The sequence below is a fragment of the Oryctolagus cuniculus genome, chromosome 4, assembly GCF_964237555.1.
Source record: "Oryctolagus cuniculus chromosome 4, mOryCun1.1, whole genome shotgun sequence".
Taxonomy (NCBI): domain Eukaryota; kingdom Metazoa; phylum Chordata; class Mammalia; order Lagomorpha; family Leporidae; genus Oryctolagus; species Oryctolagus cuniculus.
The window spans coordinates 76,172,952-76,197,851 of NC_091435.1; the positions used below are offsets into that span (position 1 = coordinate 76,172,952).

The 24,900-nt window shown below is 49.1% G+C and overlaps 1 protein-coding gene across 2 annotated transcripts; it reads right to left on the minus strand.

Moving 5' to 3' along the window:
• Nucleotides 1–1,273: 1,273 nt before the first annotated feature.
• On the minus strand, nucleotides 1,274–21,924 carry POPDC2 (popeye domain cAMP effector 2). Of its 2 annotated transcripts, none has more exons than XM_008266880.4 (4): nucleotides 20,968–21,924; nucleotides 15,765–15,873; nucleotides 8,646–9,192; nucleotides 1,274–1,945 (listed from the first exon to the last, which is right to left on the minus strand). In XM_008266880.4, exons 1-3 carry the CDS (start codon nucleotides 21,459–21,461, stop codon nucleotides 8,689–8,691), a joined length of 1,107 nt encoding a protein of 368 aa, XP_008265102.1. In that variant the 5' UTR covers nucleotides 21,462–21,924; the 3' UTR covers nucleotides 1,274–1,945; nucleotides 8,646–8,688. The 2 variants fall into 2 exon arrangements, with proteins under 2 accessions (XP_008265102.1, XP_002716712.2); XM_002716666.5 differs by having other exon boundaries at nucleotides 8,787–9,192; nucleotides 20,968–21,879.
• Between the last annotated feature and the right edge of the window lie 2,976 nt (nucleotides 21,925–24,900).

Below are 24,900 nucleotides of genomic sequence, written 5' to 3' on the forward strand. Positions count from 1 at the left end.
TCATCAAAACAGGAGGAGAAAAAGAGCCGCAAGTAGAAAATATTTGGTTATATATAGCCAGCACGGACTCTTAACCTAAATATTTAAAGAATTTCCTTAAGTTGAAAAAGCATACACACAAATAGCTACAGGGAGAGGAAACCAGAACAGACACATTACAATAGGAGATATCCATATGGTGAAGGCAAAGCACTCGACTTTACTATTCCTCAGGGAAATGAAAGTTAAAACCACAACGATATGCTGCTGTATATGCCCAAATAGCTAACATGGGAAAACACGGCAATGCCAACTACCGGGGAGGATGAGAAGTTGCTGGAATCTCTCATATGCAGCTAGTGGGAATGGGAACTGGAACAACCACCTAGGAAATCTTTGTGTTACCACGGCTGAACACCCAATGCCTAGGTAAACACCCAAGAAATGTGCGCATATGTACACCCAAACTTACGTACACGAATGTTCACAGCAGCACATCGGAAACTGCCTTAAGTTAAACCAAATGCCCGTCAAGAGTAGAACGGGTAAGTAAACTTTGGTATAATGATGCAACAGAGTGCTATAGAGCAACAACAATGAATAGGGAAGAGAGAGAGAGAGAGCAAGAGCGAGCCAGCACTGTCCCAGCCCTCAGCTGTTGAGCTGCTGCCTGTCTAGGCTCCAGGCTGGTGAGTGGGGACACCTCTGAGAGGCTTCTAGGCCCAGCAACTCTGACTACATTGACATAAAAATCCTGAGTAAGAACCACTCTGCTGAATCCAGACACGTCTCACAGTCACGAGCAAGATATTCCATTAAGTGATGGTTTAGGGATAGGTATTCCACAGCAACGGATAAATAGAATATACGTTCGAGTATTCATGGAAAAAAGAAAAGAGAATACATTATATATATTTTAAATGTTTAAGGAAATCCAATTAACTGCATTTGTAAAAAAAACTTTCTAGGAGCCAGCGCTGTGGCGTAGCAGGTAAAGCCGCTGCCTGCAGTGCCAGCATCCCATATGAGCACCAGTTTGAGACCCAGCTATTCTACTTCTGATCCAGCTCTCTGCTATGGCCTGGGATAGCAGTAGAAGATGGCCCAAGTCCTTGGGCCCCTGCACCCACGTGGGAGACCCAGAGGAAGCTCCTGGCTCCTGGCTTCGAATTGGCGCAGCTCCAGCCGCTGCGACCAGTTGGGGAGTGAACCAGTGGATGGAAGACCTCTCTCTCTGCCTCTCCTCTCTCTGTGTAACTCTGACTTTCAAATAAATAAATACATCTTAAAAAAAGACTTTCTAAAAATAGTTTAATAGTAGGCTTATAAACAGAACAAGTGATTGGTAAGTTGAGTGTAAAAGCCTGAGGGAAAGCAAGGTTTTTAAATTTCTACTTCCATACACTGAATAGGACTGGAAAAATGACACATAACCACGAGTGACAAGTTTCCGGAGAGCCGACTCCATAGATCCTTTCGCACGATTCAAGAAAACGACATTCGGCCGGGAGCTGAGGGGTTTATCGGGTGCTTTCTGGACGCCGTGCTGGGTTGCAGGTGCTTTATTTAAATCAGTTCATCTGATGCTCACAATAACCCAGTGAGGTGGCTTTTGTAACCCCCACTGTACACGCTCACGATTGCAGCTGGTAAGGTGCGTACACTTTTGTGCTTCTGGCTGCCTCTCTCAGAAAGAGGGCTCAGGACAGTGCATTTCCCAAAGCCACTAGCTCTGGTGCTGGCCCCTTCTGTGTCTGCTCCCACCTTGCCAGTGAGCCTGCTTCCGGTGGGTGAGGGGAAGGGGGTGCGCACGAGGGACCGTCCTGTGAACACGGCGGGGAGGCGGGCTGGCCACGGGGAGAAGGGTGGCCCACTGATCCTTAAAGTTCAGGAGTGTGGGTTGGAGCCAAGGGGGCCTGTCCTCGGGACGTAACTTGAGAGTGGCTCTGGAGAGGAGCTCTAGAAGCTGTGGAAAGACAAAGAGGGATGGTGTCAGCACTGTGGCTCCGGACAGCTCACCTAATCTCCAGGGCTCTTTTCAGTTTTTCCCCCCTTCTAGTATTTCCCCATAATTTAGCTGTCCCCAGAGCCTAACATAGTAGGGGAAGGTGCATCAGGCAGCCATTTCATTCCAGAATACTAGCATGTGTCAGCTTTGAAGCTATCAAGAGCAAGCCTCTGGAGTATTTTATAGGCAAGGAGACAAGGAAATCAACTCTTGCTTTTCTCTGAACAATCTTCAGAGCTCTACTTCCATTGCGCTCAACAGACCGAGTGAAAAACAATACTTGAATTGAAAAATGCTAAGTTTCAGGGCTGGTGCTGCGGTGCAGTGGGTTAAGCCGTGGCCTGCAGTGCTAGCATTTCATGTGGGCACCAGCTCCAGTCCCAGCTGCTCCAATTCTGATCCAGCTCCCTGCTAATGCACCTTGGAAAGCAGCAGCAGATGACCCAAGTCCTTGGCCCCCTGCGCCCACATGGGAGACCCGGAAGAAGCTCCTGGCTGCTGGCTTCAGCCTGGCTCAACCCTATCACTGCAGTGATTTGGGGAGTGAACCAGCAGATGGAAGCTCTCTCTCGCTCACTTGCTCTCTTTCTCTCTCTCTCTCTCTCTCTCTGTGTCTCCTCTGTAACTGCCTTTCAAATAAATAAATAATTTTTTTAAAAAAATGATGTTTTGTAAGACCCCCCCTTTTTTTTTCTAAAAATGAGAGTTGGGAGAACGAGGCCCGTTAAACAGAAAGGACAAGACTGGCACAGGCAGCAGGGTGCCCCCAAGGCTGCTATGACCCTCAGGGTGGGGAGAGACCTGGCCCCCAGCTCACCGGACTCTCACACAGAGCTTGTGGCAGGCCGAGGTGGCACCACCAGAGACCCCACTTCCCACCACGCCACTCTGAAGACCAACTCCCAGCCCAGGAGTCTCCCCGTCGGCTCGGGGAGAAAGGTGCTATTTACCAGCACTGACAGCTCCCATGCACCTAGGGTCACTTCCAAGGGCAAGCACCTGGGCTGTCTCGGCCTGTACAAACAAAGGAGAGCAGGCTGGGGGTGGCGGCACTGAAGTCAGAGGCTAAGGGGCCACCCAGGTTCTCGAGAGGCCTCCACCTTTTGTTGTCACAGGATTAGGCGCCTGCCCTGGAAAGCCAAACTTGGAGAAATGAGGGAAAAACATGTAATTCTGAGGATGAAGATGATGATGATGATGAAGATGATGATGATGATGATACAGAGCTGGATGATAGTATACACGGCAGGATTTTAGAACACACACATTTAACTCATGCTTTGCAACTTGAAACTGCTTTATATAATTTCCTTCTATTACTCTTCATAGTCACCTGGTCAGGGAGACACAGGCATACAGATCCTGTTCTGCAGGTGAGCCGCCTGTCCTTGATGGTAGTTGAGTGGCAGGATGAGTGTCCAGCCCTGAGAACCATGGGATCAGGGTGTGGCAGACAGTGAGAGGTGCCTTATCAGCAGTCATCTAAGGCTGCTTCCCCAGAGCCTGAATCACCTCCTACAATCTCCGAAGATTCCCTCTGGTCCCTGCTCGAACTCTTGCAGTGATGAGTAACTCACCACCCCATGGGCAATCTATTTTTAATGAGAAGCTGAAATCCTCGTCTTCTTATAACTTTCCCCTGGTAATCCAATTTCTCCCCAAAGCACTACACCGAATCAAGCTGAATTCTAATTCCCACTCTTTTGAGAACTTGGAGCTGTTATACTTGTCCTGTTCCTGGAGATCAGATCTTTCCACTTCTTACCTAGGTATCTTCCTTTTTTTTTTTTTTTTTTTTTTTTTTTTGACAGGCAGAGTGGACAGTGAGAGAGAGAGAGACAGAGAGAAAGGTCTTCCTTTGCCGTTGGTTCACCCTCCAATGGCCACCGCAGCCGGCACGCTGCGGCCGGTGCACCGCACTGATCTGATGGCAGGAGTCAGGTACTTCTGGTCTCCCATGGGGCGCAGGGCCCAAGCACTTGGGCCATCCTCCACTGCACTCCCGGGCCACAGCAGAGAGCTGGCCTGGAAGAGGGGCAACCGGGACAGAATCCGGCGCCCCGACCAGGACTAGAACCTGGTGTGCCGGCGCCGCAAGGCAGAGGATTAGCCTAGTGAGCCGCGGCGCCGGCCTGTTACCTAGGTATCTTCCGTGATGACCTAGCATGGTGCCTGAAGCATACACCATGTCCAAAATGTGGGACTGCTTCTCGGGCCTTTGGGACTATATCCCGAGCCCCTTCTCTGACCACAGAGAATTGGCCTCCTTATTATAACCACTGTATTGCTTGTTTAAATAATAGAGAGAACACACACAAAATGGAGTTTTCACTTTCCAAGCCGCAGAGCTTTAGGGACCACATAAAAACAGAATCAAAACTGACCCAAGGGGCTGGTGCTATGGCATAGCAGGTAAGGCTGCCGCCTGCAGTGCTGGCATCCCATATGGGTGCTGGTTCAAGTCCCAGCTGCTCCAATTCTGATCTTGCTCTCTGCTGTGTCTTTGGAAGGCAGTAGAGGATGGCCCGGGTCCTTGGGCCCCTGTACCTGCATGGGAGACCTGGAAGAGGCTCCTGACTCCTGGCTTCGGATCAGGGCAGCTCCAACCGTTGCAGCCAGTTGGGGAGTGAACCAGCGGATGGAAGACCTCTCTCTCTCTCTCTCTCTCTGCCTCTCCTTCTCTCTCTGTGTAACTCTGACTTTCAAATAAATAAATAAATCTTTAAAAAAAAACTGACCCAATTTCAGACAGCATTCAGCTTAGTCTGTGACAATGGACTCCTTATCCAAGTCAGCTGACCAGCTCACAGATGCACTTCTCCAAGACGAGTCCCCCATTCACAGGGCACCTCCTAGAGGGAAGATCACTGAGGAGGCTGCCCATAAATTAAATGGGAAAAATCCCAGTGAGGGCAGGGGTAACCTGAGTTCTGACTGGAAGGTCCATAGCCTCACAGCGCCAATTTCCAATTATGGGCACCACCAGACTGAAGGAAAGTACTCTTTTAAAAAAAGAGTTCCATGTCAAGAGAAACAATATTTCTGATGTGCTAAACAAACATTTGCAGGAAAATTAGCCACCTGACAAATTTTGCCATTGCTGTCTGTCATGTTCAGATGAGCAAAAATAAACAAACAAGCAAATAAAGAAATAAATTAATGAATTCCAGTGGAAGCGCTGCCCGTTTTAAGTTGGTTTCCAATTGAGTTGGTGTCAGAGACAAACCCCAGTGTCAATGTGACCGGACTATGTCATTCACAATGCTGCAGAATTCAGCAGCTTCGTGCCTCTTATTTAAGTGCTATGTCAGAACAAATTTTGGTAACAGAAGAGCCAGGAAACAGATGGTGAGTTGTGCTATACTTTATAAAGGAAATGATGACAAACTGCTACCAATCACATGGAGAAACACCTATTTCACTGTCATAACCCTGAAGGGGCTTGGATGGAAACAAGCCAAACCATGCATCCAAAACCACCACGCCAGAAAAGGAGCTCAGGTTCAATGATCCTCTTATCACAGACTAAATTGAGAACCATCTGAAACTTAGCAGTTTGACCATATTTTCAAGTTGTTCTGAAAACCCTATGGTTTGAAAGAGAATGTCTTTTCCGTTTCTATCACTTAAACATAAAACACCTGCTACTGTTTCATTACTGCACATGCCAGTGCTTTAGAAGGTGAGTTACCTTAGCAGTTTTCCCAACTCGAGTTTTCGGAAGAGGTTGAATGAGGTTCACAGTATTGGGGTGAGGACTTGGGGACCGAGTTGTGATCTTTCACAATGAATGCACAGTGATCTCAGGGTAGGTGACAGATTCTTCTCAGGGACAAAAGTGAGAGAACTTCTAGGCAAGCCGGCCCCGCCACCCACCAGGGCGGCCATGGCTCCAGAGCAATTGTGAAAACTAAAGAGCTACTAGGAAAAGACACAGGTTTCCTGGGACTCAAGTCCCGCTGTACTCAAGTCCCACTTCCCTTTATCTTGTGTGAAAAACTCAGCTTTTGCCTTCTTACATCTGTCAAGAGGAGACAGTGGGGCCAACAGACTCCAATGAAGAAGCAGGGTTCAGGGAGGTTGGATGGTTTGCCAAAGGCCATACATTTGCTTAGAAGCCAAGCAGAGGAGGCAGGCTTCCCAGTCCTGGCCTCTTTCTTGTCCCCCAAGCTGCCTGCCCCCAAAACGTGGAAAATATTCAGAAAGTTGGGAATTTTCACACCTTTGCCTGGTTTTTTAAAAATAGACGGAAAGACACTGATCTTGGAGGAGTTCCAATTAAAACAAATAAAATGAGGGGAACCAGGGAGGCCCTGGAGGAAGAGAAGACAAAGCAAGGAAGGAACTGAGAAAGGAAAAGAGGGAGAAAGGAGAGATAAATCAGTGAACAATAAAGTGGGAGAAGACAGAGAACAGATGGAGAGGGAGAAGTGAGCTCAGAAGAAGAGACTCAAGAGTAGGAAACTGAGGCAGCCAACGGCTGTGTATAATCAGAAAGAGAAAAGAACTGGGAGAGCCAACATGACCAGGAAAAGCAAGGAACCCAGAGGAGCAGCCTAGAACACAGAGAGCTGCTGGGAGTTGAGAAGAGCGGACAGGTGGGCAGGCGTGCTTGGCAGAGAGGGGTCGACGGGACAGAAGCAGTGTGCTGGGCAGGGGCGACAGTGCCAGCGGGGAGGCCAGTAGTGATCTTGGCGTAGACAGATCCTTGGAACTACCCCAGGATCGCTCAGCTGAGGACACTGGTACCGCCGGAGATTATAAATTCTGTAGCCACACAAGGAATTATGTAACCTCCTAGCATTCTCCTCTCTTACCTCTTTCATCATTTATACAATTTGTTTTTCAAAACACGCAAACATTCGCTCATTCACTTTGTGTACCCTGGACTGGTGTCTCAGGGCTTCCCAAAGCATGCTGGGTTTCTTAGTGCCCCCTTTCCTGGGGAAGGCCTTGTGAATTGACAAGGGTGAGGTTTTCCTCAGCTGAAGCCAGGCATCCACCATGGTTGGGCAGAGCCCCAGCAGCAAATGTCACAGTGTTGTGAGAGCAGCCTGGGGCAATGAGAACGCAATTTTCCAGAACTGCCGAATGTAGCCTCCCTTGTACACTACCCTGAGAGGGAAGTCCTACAGGTGCCCTTGGGCCTGCCCAGATTCCCGTCCACCCCACCTCCCTCAGGTGTGGGTTGCTGGGGGAAAGCCAGGGCCATACCCAAGCACAGCGCAGTATTATCAGAGCAGCGTCCAGTCCTCTGCCCCCAACAACCTGAACATCGTCCACTGGCCGAGAGGAAAGCAAGGTGGGGACAGTTCCTCCCTGAGCCATTAGGCTGTAATCACAAGTCTCTTTACAAGAGGAAGAGACATCAAAACTTTGTAGAAAACATGTCCCACGAGAAAACTATGCTTGGACTTCTCACTTTTTTTTATACCAAAATACACTTACCTTTTAATTCCATCCAACAACTTTTTAAAGTTCACCTCCTACACATTTTTTTGGTTTAGTTTTTAATTTGAGAGGCAGGGACAGACAGAGTTCCCATCTGCTGGTTCACTCCTCAAATGGCTGCAACATGTGGGTTGGGTCCCAAAGCCAGGGTATCAGTCGAGGCAGTGGCAGGGTCCAAATACTTGAGCCATTACTACTGCCTCCCAAGTCCCACGTTAGCAGAAAGCTGGATCTGGGAATTGAACCCAGGGGCTCTTGTGTGAGATGTCAACATCTTAACTGGAAGCTTAACTGTTAGACAAAATGCCCGCCCCCAAATGCAATTGTAACAGGGACACCTGCCCAGTCCAGGCCAAATAACAACTGTGTTCCAGAATGGACTCTATGTCTGGAAGACGATCATCAGGAACCAGGACCATGCCAGCATTCTCTTTCCTTTAAAATGTATGCCAGATAAAATTCCCTTTAGCCCCAGAAGTGGCCTCAGCTATTATACAATTTTGTGCAAAAATTTAGTAACCTATCAGTGCCCTCCAAATGTCAACCAGCCCATTTTCCAAAATACAATCACAGTTAATAATAATAAATGAGTTTTTAAGAAACCCCTCTTGGAGCTGGTGCTGTGGCATAGCTGCATTAAGCTGCCACCTGCGGTGCCAACATCCCATATGGGCGTTGGTTTAAGTCCCGGCTGTTCCACTTCCCATCCAGCTCCCTACTAATGCTCCTGGGAAAGCAGAAAAAGATGGCCCAAGTGCTTAGGCCCCTACACCCATGTGGGAGACCGGGATAAAGCTCTTGGCTCCTGGCTTTCTTTCTCTCTCCTTCTCCCTCTCTGTAACTCCACCTTTCAAATGGATAAGTCAATCTTAAGAAAGAAAGAAAGAAAGAAAGAAAGAAAGAAAGAAAGAAAGAAAAGAAAAGAAAAGAAAAGAAAAGAAAAGAAAAGAAAAGAAAAGAAAAGAAAAGAAAAGAAAAGAAAAGAAAAGAAAAGGAAAGGAAAGGAAAGGAAAGAAAGGAAAGGAAAGAAGGAAACCCCTCAGGCCTTGCATATACCCAGAGCAAGCTGCTATCTGCAAGACTGGGTTCATGCCACTTTCCGTGAGCCCTCTGAGAGCAGATGCAGCAGACGGATATTTGCCCTTCCAAGCTGTGTTGAGCCCAGCTGTTGGCAGGAATGTGTGGCAGCTGTATTCCGAGTACTTACACTGGGTCCTCAGCCGGTGACTGTGCCCATGTTAGTTCTCCCCTCACCTCATGTACTCCCCATCACTCCTATAATCCATAAATGATTCCGATCCTGACACCTCCTCAAAATCCTCCAGCACCAGACTGGTGGAGTCCTCACCCAGGAGGCCGCTGTCGGGCCTGGACATCCTGGCCCGGGACGGAGGTGCAGGAAGGTTGGTGGCAGCTGGAGGGGGAGAACAAGGGGGCATCTGCTGGGCAGCGGTGGCCACGGATTGAGGAGACACGGCTGGCATGTGGGCTTCCTCCTCCTCCTTCTCAGACCCTGGCTCTGCGTCTGGGGTAGTGGGACCCAGGACGTGGTAGAGACTGGGCAGGCGGATGTCAAAGCGAAGCCCGAACTTGGCAAAGAGCTTGTCGTTGAGAGTGTAGAGCTTCTCTGAGATGTCATAGCCCAGCAGGGCTGAGAAGAGGCGCGCGATGTACCGCTCCTTGTTCAGGAGAAGGTGGAGACTTTTCCGGGGCCAGGAAACGTAGCTGCACTCCGTCTCAGCTGTGAGGGTGACCTGAGAGGGGTCAGAAGCAGACAGTGAGGCTGAAGCTAGAAAATCCACCCACGCTGAGCACCGAGAAACAGCCAGTCACTGGGAACACGGCTGTCCTTTTCCTGAAGTACCTCCACGGGCTTGCCTGGAGGAGGTCCAGGGAAAGACTTTCAGTTGCATGCACTGAGATGGGGGTGTCCTGTTTCAGGAGTCCTGGGGTCGGCCAGCCCCTCGCTCTGGAACCTCCCAGTTCCTTAGTTCTCCTAGGCTGCCATGGCTGACACCACTAGTAGCAGAAGAAGGTCCTGGGTCTTGCAATTGACATAGATAGATAGATAGATAGATAGATAGATAGATAGATAGATAGATAATAGATGGATGATCGATAGATAGATGATAGAGGATTGATAGATAATAGATAGGCAGATATAGATAGATTATAGATAGTTAGAATAAGTAGGTAGATATATACATAGATAGATACATAGATAAATAGATAGATAGATAATAGATGATAGATAAGATAGGTAGTTAGAACAAGCTTCCTAATGCTCTGAAGAGAGGTCAATATGCTGATGACTTCATTTTCAGAATAAAGAAGGATAATACTTCAAAAAGTTTGTAGAAAATGAAATTAAAAGATAAGTTCATTTTTTGATGCAAAAGATGTTCAAATCCATGCATGTGAAGGGTCTTAAAATGCATATTATGAAACAACTATGCATGGACTCCAATTTTTTTCGCACCAAAATAAACTCGTCTTTTGAAGTGCCCTCGTAGATCAGGGGTAGGAACACAGAAAGGGTAGAAAGAAGCTTAGTTACAGGAAAAGCTTCTGGTTGGCAGGGCAAACTACATCCAGTGGATGGGGCTCTGGCCTGGGACTCAGGTACATGAAGTTGCTCTTACTTTGTCTATCACAGAAAGATCTGATGAGTAGTCAGGAAAAGGGCCCAGAGGAAGACAGCCTCTCAAGAGCAGAAAGCTGAGGGCACCCAATTCTCCATTTCTTTGCTCATCTGAGCACTCATTACATGTCCACGATGCCTAGTTAAATGGCACTTGCAGGGGATATAAGCAATCATGTGTGCCCAGCATACAGTAGGTGCTATATAAATCTCGTCAAAATAATGACAAGTGGTAAAGCTAGGGTTAAAATGGAAACATGCAGGACCATCAGGTAAAATGGCTGTCTGCAGCATAGGCATCTCATATAGGCGCCAGTTTGTTTCAAGGCTACTCCGCTTCTGGTCCATCTCCCTGCTAATGGCCTGGGAAATGCAGCTGAAGATGGCCCTAATACCTTGAATCCTTGTCACCCATGTGGAAGACCCAGAAGAGGTTGCTGGCTCCTGGCTGTTATTTGGGGAGTGAACCAGCAGATGGGATATCTTGCTTTCTTTCTCTCCCTCTCTCTCTCTCTGTAACTCTGGCTTTCAAATAAATAAATCTTTTTTCAAAAATGGAAATATGCTTGGGATAGTATAAGAAATGGGTGTGGAGTCACATACTTTTCTATAATTTGATTGGCATAATATTTAGGGATGGCAGGGCTCATGGTGTATGGTTGTGGATGGAGACAGTGGAGGTGATGATGATGATGGTGGTGGCAGCTACCATTTATCAAGAGGTGACTGTGAGCCGGGTGTTGTGTTGAGCACTTTAAATGCATTATCTAATTAAACGTAGGGTTGACTTTCCAAATAGCGAATATATATCATCCTTTAACTTCCTGCATTGCCTGCCTGATCTCCCACTACCCTCCTCTCCTCTTCCCTCCTCTCTGCTGGCCCTTCCTCCATTTCCTTTATTCATTTCCCCCTCTCACCCCCTCCACCCCACCCCAAACTCAAGACCAGAAGCTGGTTTTTCTTACATAAATGATGTAATCTCTCTGAACACGTTGCTTCATGAGAATTCTGAAAATAATACCGGAGATCTGTCCCTTGCTAACAGTTCTGCAAGCAGTTTTCACAATCTTGTGGTTGCACGATTCCCAGGTCAGACCTCCCCTCCAGAGCACATGGTGGGTATGTCTCAGTAAGAGCTAATCTACACATGAACATCTCCATCCTGAAGGCTGCGGGCATCCCTGTGCACAAGCTCGGATTTCTCCCGTCTAAAGGACAGTATCCTTTTCTTCACTTCATTTCCCTGGCCAGCTACCACTCCAGGAATTTGCTCCTCTTTTTTAGCAAAGTTCCCTGAGAAACCTGTCTATTCTCACTGTCTCCAATTCCTCTTCTCACTGTCTCTTTAAGCTTATATGGCTTTGTCCCTGGCAATCCACAAACGCTGTCCCTGATGAGGTCATCAGTGACCTCTGAGTCACTGCATCCGGTGGTCAGTTTCCTGGGCATTCAAGCCCACTGACACCCCTGCTCTTTGCCATGCCTTTACTCAGCTCCCAGGCTGACACACACCCTGGTGCATTCCCCTGACTGCCCCTTTTCAGGTTCCTTTACTGCATCCCCTTTTTCTCCCCAACTTTTTCTTATTTTTTTAAAGATTTATTTATTTGAGAGATAGAGTTAAAAACAATGAGAGGGAGAGACAGAGGGAAAGGTCTTCCATCTGCTGGCTCACTCCCCAAATGGCTGCAATGGTCAGAGCTGAGCTGATCCAAAGCCAGGAGCCAGGGGCACATTTTGGGTCCCCCACACGGGTGCAGGGGCCCAGGCACTTGCACCCTCTTTTGCTATTTGCCCAGGTCATAGCTGAGAGCTGGGTTGGAAATGGAGCAGCCAGGTCTAGAACCAGCACCCATATGGGATGCTGGCGTCACATGCAGAAGCTTAGCCTACTATGCCAAAGGGCTGGCCCCTCCCCAACTTTTTTTTTTTTTTTTTTTTTTTTTTTTTTTTTTTTTTTGACAGGCAGAGTGGACAGTGAGAGAGAGAGACAGAGAGGGAAAGGTCTTCCTTTGCCGTTGGTTCACCCTCCAATGGCCGCCGCTGCAGCCGGCGCACCGCGCTGATCCGATGGCAGGAGCCAGGTACTTATCCTGGTCTCCCATGGGGTGCAGGGCCCAAGCACCTGGGCCATCCTCCACTGCACTCCCTGGACATAGCAGAGGGCTGGCCTGGAAGAGGAGCAACCGGGACAGAATCCGGCGCCCCAACCGGGACTAGAACCCGGTGTGCCGGCGCCGCAAGGTGGAGGATTAGCCTATTGAGCCACGGCGCCGGCTCCCTCCCCAACTTCTTAACACTGGAGTCCCAGGCCTCCATTGTTAAATCCCTTTTCTGTCCACACTCACTCATTTGGTGATCTTACCCAGTCCAGTGGCTTTAAATATTAACTGGGCACAATCAACTCCCGCATGTATGTCTCAAGCCCAGGGTTCATTGCTGAATTCCAGACTGAAATATTCAACTGTCTATTCAGCATCTCCACTTAAATGCCATAGATAACACAAACCAAACACATTCCAGACTGAACTTCCTATTCTGCCCCCCACCCCAATCAGCTCTACTAGGGCAGATAACAGCTCCATCCTAGCAGTTGCTTGGGTCAAGAGCTTCAGAATTGTCTTTGAGCCCCACTTTCTTTCACATACTACATCTAAGCCTTTGAGAAATTCTCTTGGCTCTATCTAGAAAATATATGCTCTGGCCCTCCGTGACCTGGCACCCCATCACCGCTCCAACTTCTCTTCCTTCTCTCTGTTTTGGGTGCTCTGGCCTCCTTTTTTGTACCTCAATTACACCAGCCCTACCTCAGGGACTTTGCACTGGCCCTTCCCTCTGTCTGATATCTGTTCTTCCCCCAGGATATCCAAAGAGCTCACACTGTCACTTCTCAGGTCTGTGACCAAGGTAACCTACATGACAAGGACTCCCATAACCACCAAACTTAAAGTTGCAACTGTAACTCCCTTATACTATTCTATGTCATCGTTTCTTTAGCCAGCAGTTTGCACCTTCTAGCATGCTATGACTTAACTCATTCATTATGTCTGTGATTATTTCTGTCTCTCTCTCCCAACTAGAATGCAAAGTGTGTGAGGGCTGGGGTCTTCACCTATTCTGTTTACCTTTAGTGGTGCCTGTAACGAGTGCTCAAAAAAATAATTTCACTGAAGCAGATAAGTAAATTAAGGGAAGTCCACCACTGTCATGCAACCATATACTGTCACTTGGTCAAGGCCTGTGCAAGGTCTTCCCCCAAAGGCCCTCCAGAAACTGTGTCTGGATTAGCTCCCACATGCGTGCCATATGGGCATGTCTGTGAAGTTTTGAGCAGTATCCAGCTTCTTCTTTAAAACTCACGTTAGCAGTTGTTTGAATGGATTAAATGAAATAGCATAAATAATAGGGTTTAGGCCAGCAACACAGGATGCAAGTCGGAGCAATGATGATGATTTCTGTGCGATTCCTCCTCCCTGCTGTGCTGTGTGACTAACTGGAGAGTCACGGTGCTGAACAGTCAATGCATTTGGATCTAACTGAGTTGTTGAGAGGTGTGATGGACTTGATGCATTTGTGTCAACCACAATGTGAGCTATCCTTCAGGCAGCCAGTGTGGATTGCTCTCTCAGGCCACAAAGATGATGTAAAGGGAGGGACAGGATGAACTATAACACGGAACGATGCTTGACATTTGCAGAGAGGAAATGGGACTTTACACAGCCAGCAGCAAATGTGTGGGTGCACACTAAAAATATAAATGGGAGGGCCACGCCCATGCCGACATTCCAGGCTGAGAGGCCATCTGGGGTTACAGCCCTTCCTCTGGAGCATAACTTGGGGAGGACACCGGCCTGCCACCACCTGTTGCTCGGTGTCAGTGTCAGAGCCTGGTCGGCCTAGCCTGGGACCTGACTCAGCCCTCCTGCATATTCCTGTGGCCTGGGAGCCTTCCCATAGGAGAATGCTTGGGCTGGTTAGAGACAGCAGGTGGGTGGCGGGTGGCAGGCAGGACCACAATCAAGGGGTCGGTGGCGGGTAAGCTTGGTAGTGGGATCAGGATTGCCTCTCAGGCTTCGTCATCACAGAGCCAAGTGTCAGGGTGGGGGCGGAAGCTGGCCTTGCCAGGCGGCACTGGCAGGCATGCGTCTGTTCCGGGGTTGGCTCAGATTCTGCTTCCAGGGACTCCCTGATAGAAGTGGTAGGAGACACATGGAACCCAACACCAGCAAAGCATCTGGACAGGGGAGTCCCTATAAGAGTGTGAGTGTGCATGAGAAACTCCACTCCCTGATGCCCTCCCATTTTTAAAAAACAGAATAGAAATAGTAGATCCAGGCTCCCTGGGTTTGCTACGTTGTAGCTGAAGACCTTGGGCAAATTACATGGTGATCTGGGGATTTAGTTTCCTTATCTGTTAACAATAATAACAGGCAACCCATAGAGTTGTGAGAATGAAAAGCCGAGGCTAGGTAATACGCAGGGCCTGAGATGTGCTGGCCACTCAGGCCGTGAGAACTGCAAGGAAAATCTGAAGGACTGGCAGAGAGGAGGGTAGGAGCCAGGTGGCCAGACTTCCCCTTGGAGCCCCTCCTTGGAGTGTGGATGTGAAGCCCGCGTAGTCCCTAGCAAGCCAGCGCACCGAGCCTTCACTGTGCACCTGCTGGGTCCCAGATGCTGTCCTTGGGCACCTGGGGCAGAGCAAGAGAGAAGCCTAGAGTTTTACTTCTAAGAGTTCACCATGCACGAGACAGGAAGGAAAATGCACTCATCAGAGAGTAGCAAGGAAAAGGAGGACAGGCAGGTGAGCAGGAGCCAGCAGCTGTGTGTGTGGCGGGGGAAGCTGGCGAGGTCAGTCTGGGCAGGCCTCACGGAGCAAGTGAGGTGTCTTGTCCACAGGGGGCAATGCATCTCAGATGTGTATTTTGGTGTGGGGAGAAAGTGGGAGCCAAGGCCTGGAGCTGCAGGACACTGTTGGGTGTTTAGGGAAGTGTCACTAGTTTGCACAGCTAGTAAAAGCAGAAAACATAGGGAGATATGACTGGAGTTCACTGAAGGTTTTACACTACCTTGCAAGGAGTGTGAGTTTTTATCATGTGGCCAGCAGGGTTTTCTGAAAGTATTTTAGCACAAGAGTGATGGGTCCAAGGGGCCCAGTGCTGTGGCGTAGCAGGTTAAGCCACCACCAGCAGCACTGGAATCCCATATGGGTGCTGGTTAGAGCCCTGGCTGCTCCACTTCTGATCCAGTTCCCTGCTAGTGTGCCTAGGAAAGCAGCAGAGGATGGTCCAATTCCTTGGGCCCCTGTACTCATGTGGGAAACCTGGAAGAAGCTCCTGGCTCGTAGCTTCAACCTGGCCCAGCTCCAGTCATTGTGGCCATTTAGAGAGTGAACCAGAAGATGGAAGACCTCTCTCTCTCTCTCTCTCTCTCTCTCTCTCTCTCTGCCTCTGCCTCTCTGTAACTCTGCCTCTCAAATAAATAAATACATCTTAAAAAAAAAAAAAAGGCAACAGGGCCTCTCCATCCGGGCCCAGTACCTCCCCCCGCCCTACCCCCCCCCCCCCCGCCAGGATTCAGGCACTTTTCCTGCAGAGGAGGAGGTGGGGAGGAAGGACAGATATAAGCAGGGACAGGGGACAGTGCATCGGGGCGACGTGGTGCTGCCGTGGGGCTCCTTGTTACCTGGAACACCCCCTCCTCCGAGGGCTGCAGCGATTCCCACTCAGGAGAGTCCATGAACTGGTACGGAAAGATGTAGTGCAGAAACTGCCCGTCCTGGCTCACACGGACCCTGCAAAGGGAGAGGAGAGACCGTGTGGGAAAAGGGAAATGGCTGCCCGACCCCCTTCCTGAGGTTTTGTGTTGCTGACCACATGACTGACTCCTCCAGCAGGAATACCTCACCCAAATCAGGGCCAGACCAAAGCAGGAGCAGCCTCACGACCACAGGCAAGCAGCTCAGAGAGCAAACCCACGCTGCTTCCACTCCCGAGCCCTGGGTTGCCTCCTATTTTTTTTTCTCCTTCTCCTTCTCCCCATGGTTCCCAATTCCATGCTGCAGAGTGGAAGACGTGGGGGGATAAGAGTGCAGTGGAGCAGGTGTTAAAAATCACCTAGGACTAGGCCTATGCCAGAGCAGGGAACCGGGAATCTCAGAAGGTGGGTTGCAGACAGTATCAGTTTTTAAGTCTCCCAGGATGCCAACACACAGCCAAGGTGAAAACCAGTGCTCTAGAGTTCTCTGTCCACTAGCCACGTGTGGCAAGTTACAGGGTAGCAATTCAGCTTCTCACTTGTGTGAATCACATAGCCCCTGCGGCCTGTGGCTCAGATACAGTACAACATAGAGTGTTCCCAGCAACTCAGAGCTGCACCACACAGGCTGCATGAAGAGCCCTGATTGATACATCTCATGCTTGCATTGTAATTGCTTTTCAGTCTCCGACACTTTAAAAGTGTTCTCTTATTAATCTTCACCATAACCCAAGGTAGGTTATCCCTCCCACCCCATGTTTTGCAGCTAAGGAGGTTGATGCTCAGAAAGGCTGAGTGGTGAGTTGAAGGGTACACAGCTACCAAGCAGCAGGACTGAGAGTCTGTGTTCCAGCCACGACTCCATGTTGCCACCCTGTCACCAGAGCTTTTGAGGGTGGTAGGGCACTTGTGGCTACTGCCAATAATTGCAATTGATATATTTGTTTGCATGTTGTGAATATTCTTTTCTATAGCCCTTGACTTGCCTATCTTCACAACCACAGGGCTGGCTCCACAACTTTGGACTTAGAAACATCACTCATGCTGCTTGCTGACTCTGTGTCTAGGTGGCTGGCACCTAGCCTGGTGCTCTGCCCTGCAGGGACAGGGGCCGCAGCGGATGAGGACTTGTTAGAACCAAAGGCACGTCACTGGCTGTGTCTGGGTGTACTGAACGAATTTCAGATATGATGTTGCATCTGGAAGAAGATTAGGATACAAGATGGGCTTTTATTTCTTTTCTCCAAAAAAGCCTCAGAGTTGAGTCTTTAACCCCTCTTCTGAAGCGAGTTATATCAGGCAAGAAGGTGCCTCTATCTGGCAAGGGGGGAAGACAAGAAAGATCTCAAAGACACACCCTGTCCATGTAGATGGAGCTATCCTTCCATTATTTCTGGAGCGTGGCTGGCTGAACAAATACACAGAGAGCACTTTCTGAGTTCCGGGAGGCTGGGAATGCAGCGACGGGTCTGAGCTGGCCCTTGCCTTTGAGAACTTCACAGCTGAGTGGAAGTCACAAGTCGATCAATCACTGACGGCGAATCAGTGTGCTACGTGCTGTTGTGAAAGAGGAACACAGAGGAAGGGGAGAGGTTGGTTCTCTTTGGATGGCAGACGTCTCAAAGACGATGACATCTGAGCTGTGTCCTGAAGTTTGAACAGAATATCGAAAAGCAGAGAATGCTGGGGGTAGACGGAGAGCTGGGAAGTCCAGTCTCTTCTCCAGTATCTCTGTTTGTTGTCTTTCTCTACAGAACTGGAGTTCTAACTGGACACAGGGCTGCACAGCTAAAGACTACATTTCCCAGCTTCCCTTGCTGTTAGATGCGGCCATGGCTAAGTCCTGGCCAATGAGATATTAGCACTCCTGAGTCATGCTGTTTTAATGAATGCCTAGAAATATATGTGGCAGCATACAAATTTCCAAACACCATCACCAACTGATAAACTATTGCCAGATGCCTGACAACTTAAAGATGAAAGACAGATGAAAGGGGATGTAGGTCTCAAGTCAAGCTGAGGATGGAGTCAGCCCACAGCCTCCAACGGCAGAGATAGGCTTGCTCCTAGGAGAGCAGGTAATTCATAGACTGCCTGGCAGGACTGCCCTGGGCAACGAATGGATGCAGGAGAAAATCGAGTGCTGTGTTCTGCTACGTCAGGGTTTTCACACACACTGTCTCGAGCTAACCTCTTCTCAAGGCTCCCCTTAAGCTGTCCTCCAAGTCTGACCTCCCCAGATCAGTGAGTGCTGCTAAGCTAGCTACTGCTGTCTCAGCACTTTGCGCTTCTCTGTGGAAATACGGTGGGTATATCTGTCACTGACCATGATGACAAACACTAATTCCTGACTCTTGTTGATAGACCATCATACTGGGACAGTACCGTTCATAGTTAACATTGGAGCCCTAGTCTTAACATGTATTTGTGCGGGGAGAGAAGAAAGAGTGAACAGAGGCGTGAGCAAGCTCACTGTGTCATCATAAAAAGGAGTTAAACTCTCCAGGAAAAGCTTCTCCAAGAAAGGACGCCTACAGGAGAGAAAGGAGCTGCCACTGTGCACATCAGACCCTCCCATCATCGCCTCGGGCCAGGAATCTGCCTACCCAGGCAAGTCTGGGGGAACAGAGTGACCACATCCTAGTGTGGGCCTGTGGGGCCTACTGAAGCCACTGAAAGCAGTAGACTCTCTCCTTTGTCATCAGTCTCTTCTCCCTTCTGCACTTCCTAGATGACAGGTGATTTCCTCCTCAAGGAACAGCATAGACAGTCTGTTCCCTACTCGGGGGTTTGTATACAAGGGAGTTTGTGCTTTGTGTGTGAGGGAAGCTCTCCAGTGGTAAGCACACACTGGCAGCAGGATAGACTTTGGGGAAGTCACTTTGCCTCCCTGAGTCTTGAAAGGAACTGACTGCCCTAAAAAGACTTCTGAGGGTTGAGCACAGGGCTCCAGATGAGAGTCCACATGTGAGATGAGGGGGTCTACACAAGAGGGCCCTGTTTCCGGGCATGGAGCTCTTGTTTCCACTTTGAAGTGTTTAGTCCCTCACTATCACCACCCCAGGAACAAGGATTCTCCAGCAGGGACTGGAGGTCTCTTCCTTGTGACCACCTTCACAAAACTGAGACAGGCTGACACTGAAAGACAACAGCAACAATGACAAGACTCTTGGTCCAAACCTTGAAAAGCAAGAAAAAACAGCAAAATGGTCTAACTTTGATGCAGGCCTTTGATGCCATGCATACTGAGAAAAGCTACAGTGAGGAGTAAACTCCCATGCCCCCATCACAGGGAAGGGGACTTAAACAAGTTCATGTTAAAACAATCATACATGAGACATGAACCAGCTGCCATTGTAATAGGCTTCCAGCAAATGAGCACCAGCCCATGAAGGGGGCACTTCTGCTGGTCTCAAGTCCCCCATTTGAACACAGGAGCTGCTAGGAGCAAGGGACATCATGGGACCCTCCATTGTCTTTGCTTCAAGCCTTGACCTGTAGGTAGCAAGCATTTTGGCACTAGTCCTGATGTATTTGTATTTACATCTTTTTTTTTTTTTTTTTTTTTTTTTTACAGGCAGAGTGGACAGTGAGAGAGAGAGACAGAGAGAAAGGTCTTCCTTTGCCATTGGTTCACCCTCCAATGGCCACCGTGGCCAGCGCACTGCGGCCGGCACACCGCACTGATCCGAAGGCAGGAGCCAGGTGCTTCTCCTGGTCTCCCATGGGGTGCAGGGCTCAAGCACTTGGGCCATCCTCCACTGCACTCCCTGGCCACAGCAGAGAGCTGGCCTGGGAGAGGGGCAACTGGGACAGAATCCGGCGCCCCGACCGGGACTAGAACCCGGTGTGCCGGCGCCGCTAGGTGGAGGATTAGCCTAGTGAGCCGCGGCGCAGGCCTGTATTTACATCTTTATTTGTTTCCAAAGAGTTGCATTTGCTTACACTTGCAATTAACTCATAAACGTAATGGGAGGCCAGCCCACAAAATGTCTTCTTTTTTAGCTCACTCAATCCAGGACCTCCAAGCCTAAGCCACATCAAAGCATAGACACACAACTCTTTAGATTATATAATTAATATATAATATGTATTCTAATCATTCTTATTATTAGTTGTACCATCATCATCATTATCAAACTTTAAAAAACAACACTGTGTGTTTGGCAGTCTTATCTGATTTCTTTCTTTCTTCTGATTACCATCTTACCTTTTCTACCACACTGTCTTGTTCTCAAGCAAGCTAGTAGGGAGGTAGGGTACAGAAGCACTAGTAGGGCCATGTTTCAAAAAAAAAAAAAAAAAAAAATCACCGATGCCTACCAAGTGTGCAGCACAAATTGCCCCGGTATTTTCTTAGCAGATATCAGTAGCCAACATTCACATCCAGGCTGCCTGGGCATTCACTGATCCTAACTAAGACTAATTTCTGCCGATGTTTGTCCATCTTCAAAGGAGGCACGTGTCTCCACCGCATCAACAACACACAGGCATTGCTATATCTGTCTCTCACTGTTGGACCCTCATCTGTACCCGACTTCTTGGTATGCCAGAGTCTCAACAGAACAAGAGAAATGGAAAAGTGGACAAGGGGTATTCTCTCTCCATACCTGACTACACACAGAGAGGCTACCTTACAGAGTCTGTACAGGATGTCCCAAATACATGGGGGGCTGTTTCCTTGATGACTTAGCCAGGAATAGGGATTACGGAAAACTCCTCTCAGTTTCTGGCATTGTTCCCTGCACATAGTTGGTGCTTAGAAAATGTTGACTGATTATGGAAGGAACAAACTACTCTGGGAGAGGTCCCATTTCCCAAAGAGAGGCTGCCACAGCTTTGTGTGTGTTTGTGTGTGTGTGTGTAGTCATTTCAGGTGTGGCTCAAGAAACAATTACCCCATACCCAGTAGCAAGAGCACACACCATCATTCTTGCCAAACAGTCATCTCGTGATCTGGAAAATGCTAAGAAAGAGGAAGCAAATCTACTCTTAGAAAAATCTATTTTAGATTGTTTGACTTGCCACATCCTTCCTAAGTAGACGGGGACACGAAATGGAAAGGGACAGGCTAGGAAATGAGAAGTGTGGGCCAGAGGGGGAAAGTTCTGGGCATGATGGAGGAGCTCACCGGCCCGAGAGCAGCAGGGACAGGCGGTTGATGGGTGTCTCACCCTCCACGGCATAGGTCTGCTCCATGGCCAGTGTCAACACTTGCTCCTCGCAGCAGTGAACAATCTCCTTGTATGTCTGCAGGGGCACCTGCAGCGGCAGCCACAGCGTCTTGTACAGCAGGTTGAACTCCTCGGGGAGGGTGTCTTCACGCAGGCGGTAGACCAGATGTGCCAGCTGGAGCAGGCAAGCCACTGCCAGCAGGAAGCTCCAAAGGAGAATGTCCAGGCCACAGGCATGAAACCAGCCCCACAGCACACAGCATAGGTAGCCAGTGCCCAGGAAGCCAAAAAGGTAGAAGCAGCCATACACCCCACTGCCCGCCATGAAGCCCAGGAGCAAGATGCAGCTGGCCAGGTGGTAGACAGCTCCTTCCATATCCGGCTTCCAGCTGATACACACCGGCCCCTGCCATAGGAGCTGGCCCGCTGAGCTGCTGCTGTTGGCACTCATCTCTGGGCCTTCTCAAAGCCCCACTGGCCTCTACTACTGTCCTCACATAGAAAACGCAGAGGATGAATTAATCTGCTCTCCCAGGCTCTTCTCACCTGTGCTGCTCGCCGCAGGCTCCCTTTCCCGAGTGGAATGCTTCTGCGACTCTGGGAATGAATGGCAGAACATAGCACACTTCATGGAGAGTTTGAAAAACTTTTCTTTCTCCGTCTCTCTCTGTCTGTCTCCCCCTTCAGCAGAGCTCCGGCAGGCGTCCTCCGCCTGGGGTTCCTTAAGATAGTCTGCAAATTTGGCTCTGAGCAGAAAGCCTGGGCTGTTCGGCGGGAAAGGCAGCACTGCGAGACTGAAAGGTCGGCCGCGTGGGATGCAGCGCGCACATCCTGCTCTCTGCTGTCCCCAAGCAGAGTGAGGAGAGCCCGGCCTGGGAGGCACACTTGTGTTCCATTTGGAATGCGTTCTCTCTTGGCACCGGAAGAAAGGGTGACCCCAGATGGATACCATGTTTGGAATTGGAATCTAAGAGGTACTGGCAGTGAGAAAAAACAGGCCAGGCACACAGGCAGGCTGGCGGAGCACTTAACATACCTCCCAGAGGACAAGATAAGACCTCGGGGCAAAGAGGCTGGCAGGGAGGGACAAAGGGAATGTGAGGGTAGGGTTTACCTCAAGGCTCCAGGCAGAGCCCCCGCTGTGGGGAGGGCCAGGAGGCTCCGTGAGGTAAAAGGACACATCAAAGTAGAAAAGTATGGGACTATTATCAGAAAAAAACTCCTAAAAGCAAGAACTGGAAACCCCCTTGAAAGCCTTATTAACCCACGCCGCAAATGTCATCCAGGCGTTTATTTAACATCCATTCAACAAAAAATAACTATGTGGAGCAGCTTTTTGAATTCAAGGCTGACTTTCCCCTGCACATACCTGGTCCGGTAATAGTTAATAAACGATTGGCCAGGTCTTCAGCCACCCCCCCACCTCCAATATTTCTGAATTATAACCAACACCTATTAATACCCATGAAGCACCAGACCTGAATTGGGCATTTTTACACACTTTTTATTTAGCCATCATAACAACACTTCAAAGAAAATATTATCTTCCTTCTAGATCTGAAAGGAACTCAAGCTAAGAGAGGTAAGTTCTCACAGCTAGGAGGTAGAAGAAATGGGATTTGAACCCAAGTCTATCAGATTTAATATTCTGTTCCACGGGGTTTGCACAGTAAGTAAGAAATATAAGTTCAGATCCATGTCTCCCAACCTCATAGTTCCATAAAGTCTGATAATTTCCCCAGACAGGGCCAGCACCATGACTCACTAGGCTAATCCTCCACCTGCGGCGCCGGCACACCAGGTTCTAGTCCCAGTCGGGGCGCCAGTTCTGTCCCGGTTGCTCCTCTTCCAGTCCAGCTCTCTGTTGTGGCCCGAGAGTGCAGTGGAGGATGGCCCAAGTCCTTGGGCCCTGCACCCCATCGGAGACCAGGAGGAAACACCTGGCTCCTGGCTTTGGATCAGCATGGTGCGCCGGCCGCGGCAGCCATTGTGGGGTGAACCATCAGAAAAAGGAAGACCTTTCTCTCTGTCTCTCTCTCACTGTCCACTCTGCCTGTCCCCCCCCCCCCCAAAAAAAAAATCCCAAGACAGAAACATCTAGATGAATTTGGGGATGTACTTTGGGCTACCAAGAAATAACTGGAGTACATAAACACTAAGGACTGTGACTCCTTTGTTCTTGCTCGCTGCTCCCCACTGGCAGCTTAGCCCCTACAGCTGTCACCATTGTTCCTGAGCTGGAGAAGAGGAAGCCCAGTAACTTCCCAGTGCTATTCAAGGGCTCAATCTTAGGGACCTTTATCCCACTGCCATAACTGACTAAAGCAATTAGAAATTGTCAAATATGCCAAGGAGCAGAAGTTTTCAACTCAATGAGTATTTGCTGAGTGCCTGCTAGGAGCCAAGCTTTAGCCCAGCTAAGGGAAAGAGTCTTCAGAAAACATGGCAATTCAGTGCGTGAAGCACAATGGCTGAGTTAATTTAAAGAATGGTGGCAGCCTTGCAGGAAGGGCAGCTTGTGGGAAGGAAGATTTAAGAAGAGCTGGTAACTGATTTGAGGTTTTGGGGTAGAATCGTCCATATGGGCAGCGGGGGAGTATCTCTACTGGCGGAAACAGGAGAAGCAGAGTGGGGAGTCAGGATTTTTCCTTGATTATAATCAATTGACTGTGGCTGGTGTTGGGGTATAGCAGGCTAAGCTTCATCCTGCAGCGCCTGCATCCCATATGCGCACTGGTTCAAGCCCCACCTGTTCCACTTCCAATCCAGCTCTCTGCTACTGCGCCTGGGAAAGCAGCAGAAGATGGCCCAAGTGCTTGGGTTCCTGCACCCACGTCAGAGATACAGCAGCTCCTGGCTCCTGGCTTTGGATCAGCCCAGCTGTGTTCTTTGTGGCCATTTTGGGGAGTGAACCCATGTATGGAAGCTCTCTTTCTCTCTTACTCTGTCTCTCCTCCTCTCTCTGTAACTCTTTCAAACAAACAAAAAAAAATCTTAAAAAGAATACAATCAATTAGCCAACAAATGTGTACTTTATTTTCTGCTTCCCAAAGGTAGGAAAAAAAAAAAATCAGCAGTGATGAGCTGGTCTTGGTGAAGTAATAGCCCCCAGCCTCCCTCATGGCAATGATTTGGGTCTGTGATGTGACTGGATCAGTGGAGTGGAGAGATTTTCTAGATGTTGCTTTATGTCACTGCCTGCCTCCCAACCAGCCTGCCTACCTTAACGAACAGTAGCTGCTCCTCCTTGCACCTGGGTCAGGCACTCCCTGGGCGCCCGGAGTAGGTGTCCCTGCCAGCTGTGAGCAGGGAAGTCAGAAGCACAGGAACAGAGAAGCCACGCAGGCATTCTCTGCCCTATAGAATTTCAAAGCAGGTCATCTTTCTCAGCAAGCTTGCCAGTGGATTGGCCTTGACCCTTTAAAGAGACAGGCAGACCTACCAACCTCTGTTCACTTGGCCTGCTTCCCTGCCATCCACACATGTGCTCATCTAAGCCGAGTATACTAACACTGACCAAGCAGCTGTTGTTGCCGCATGGGATCCCATGAAAACTTTTTTTTTTTTTTTTTTTTTTAATGGAAGACGCAGGCTGAGAGGGGGCGAAGAAAGTTGCCCTAGGTCATAGACGGGTGTGTGAAAGGGATTAAAGCCTTAGGTCACTGTGACTCTAAACTGCATATTCTGTGTGGTGCCACCCTATTAGATTCTCTGGGGAGTCAACAAGTTTGTACACAGCCTCCTAGGTTGACACAGGGGACCTCAACACGTTGTCAGGCGACTTCCATGTCAGACAACACAGATGCACAAACCCACGTGGTGCCAGCAGTCACAGGGACTCTGAGGCCTGTAAGATGAGACCTGTGATCCAAATGGAAAGTTGTTTTGTT

Excerpts from the sequence above, each read along its gene's own strand:
- POPDC2 (XM_008266880.4), bottom strand. The coding sequence starts at position 21,461 with ATGAGTGCCAACAGCAGCAGCTCAGCGGGCCAGCTCCTATGGCAGGGG. Across the intron at positions 15,874-20,967 it reads TCCCTGCTGCTCTCGGGCCG|GGTCCGTGTGAGCCAGGACG; the intron begins GTGAGCTCCTCC and ends CTCCCTTTGCAG. Across the intron at positions 9,193-15,764 it reads CGGAGGAGGGGGTGTTCCAG|GTCACCCTCACAGCTGAGAC; the intron begins GTAACAAGGAGC and ends GACCCCTCTCAG.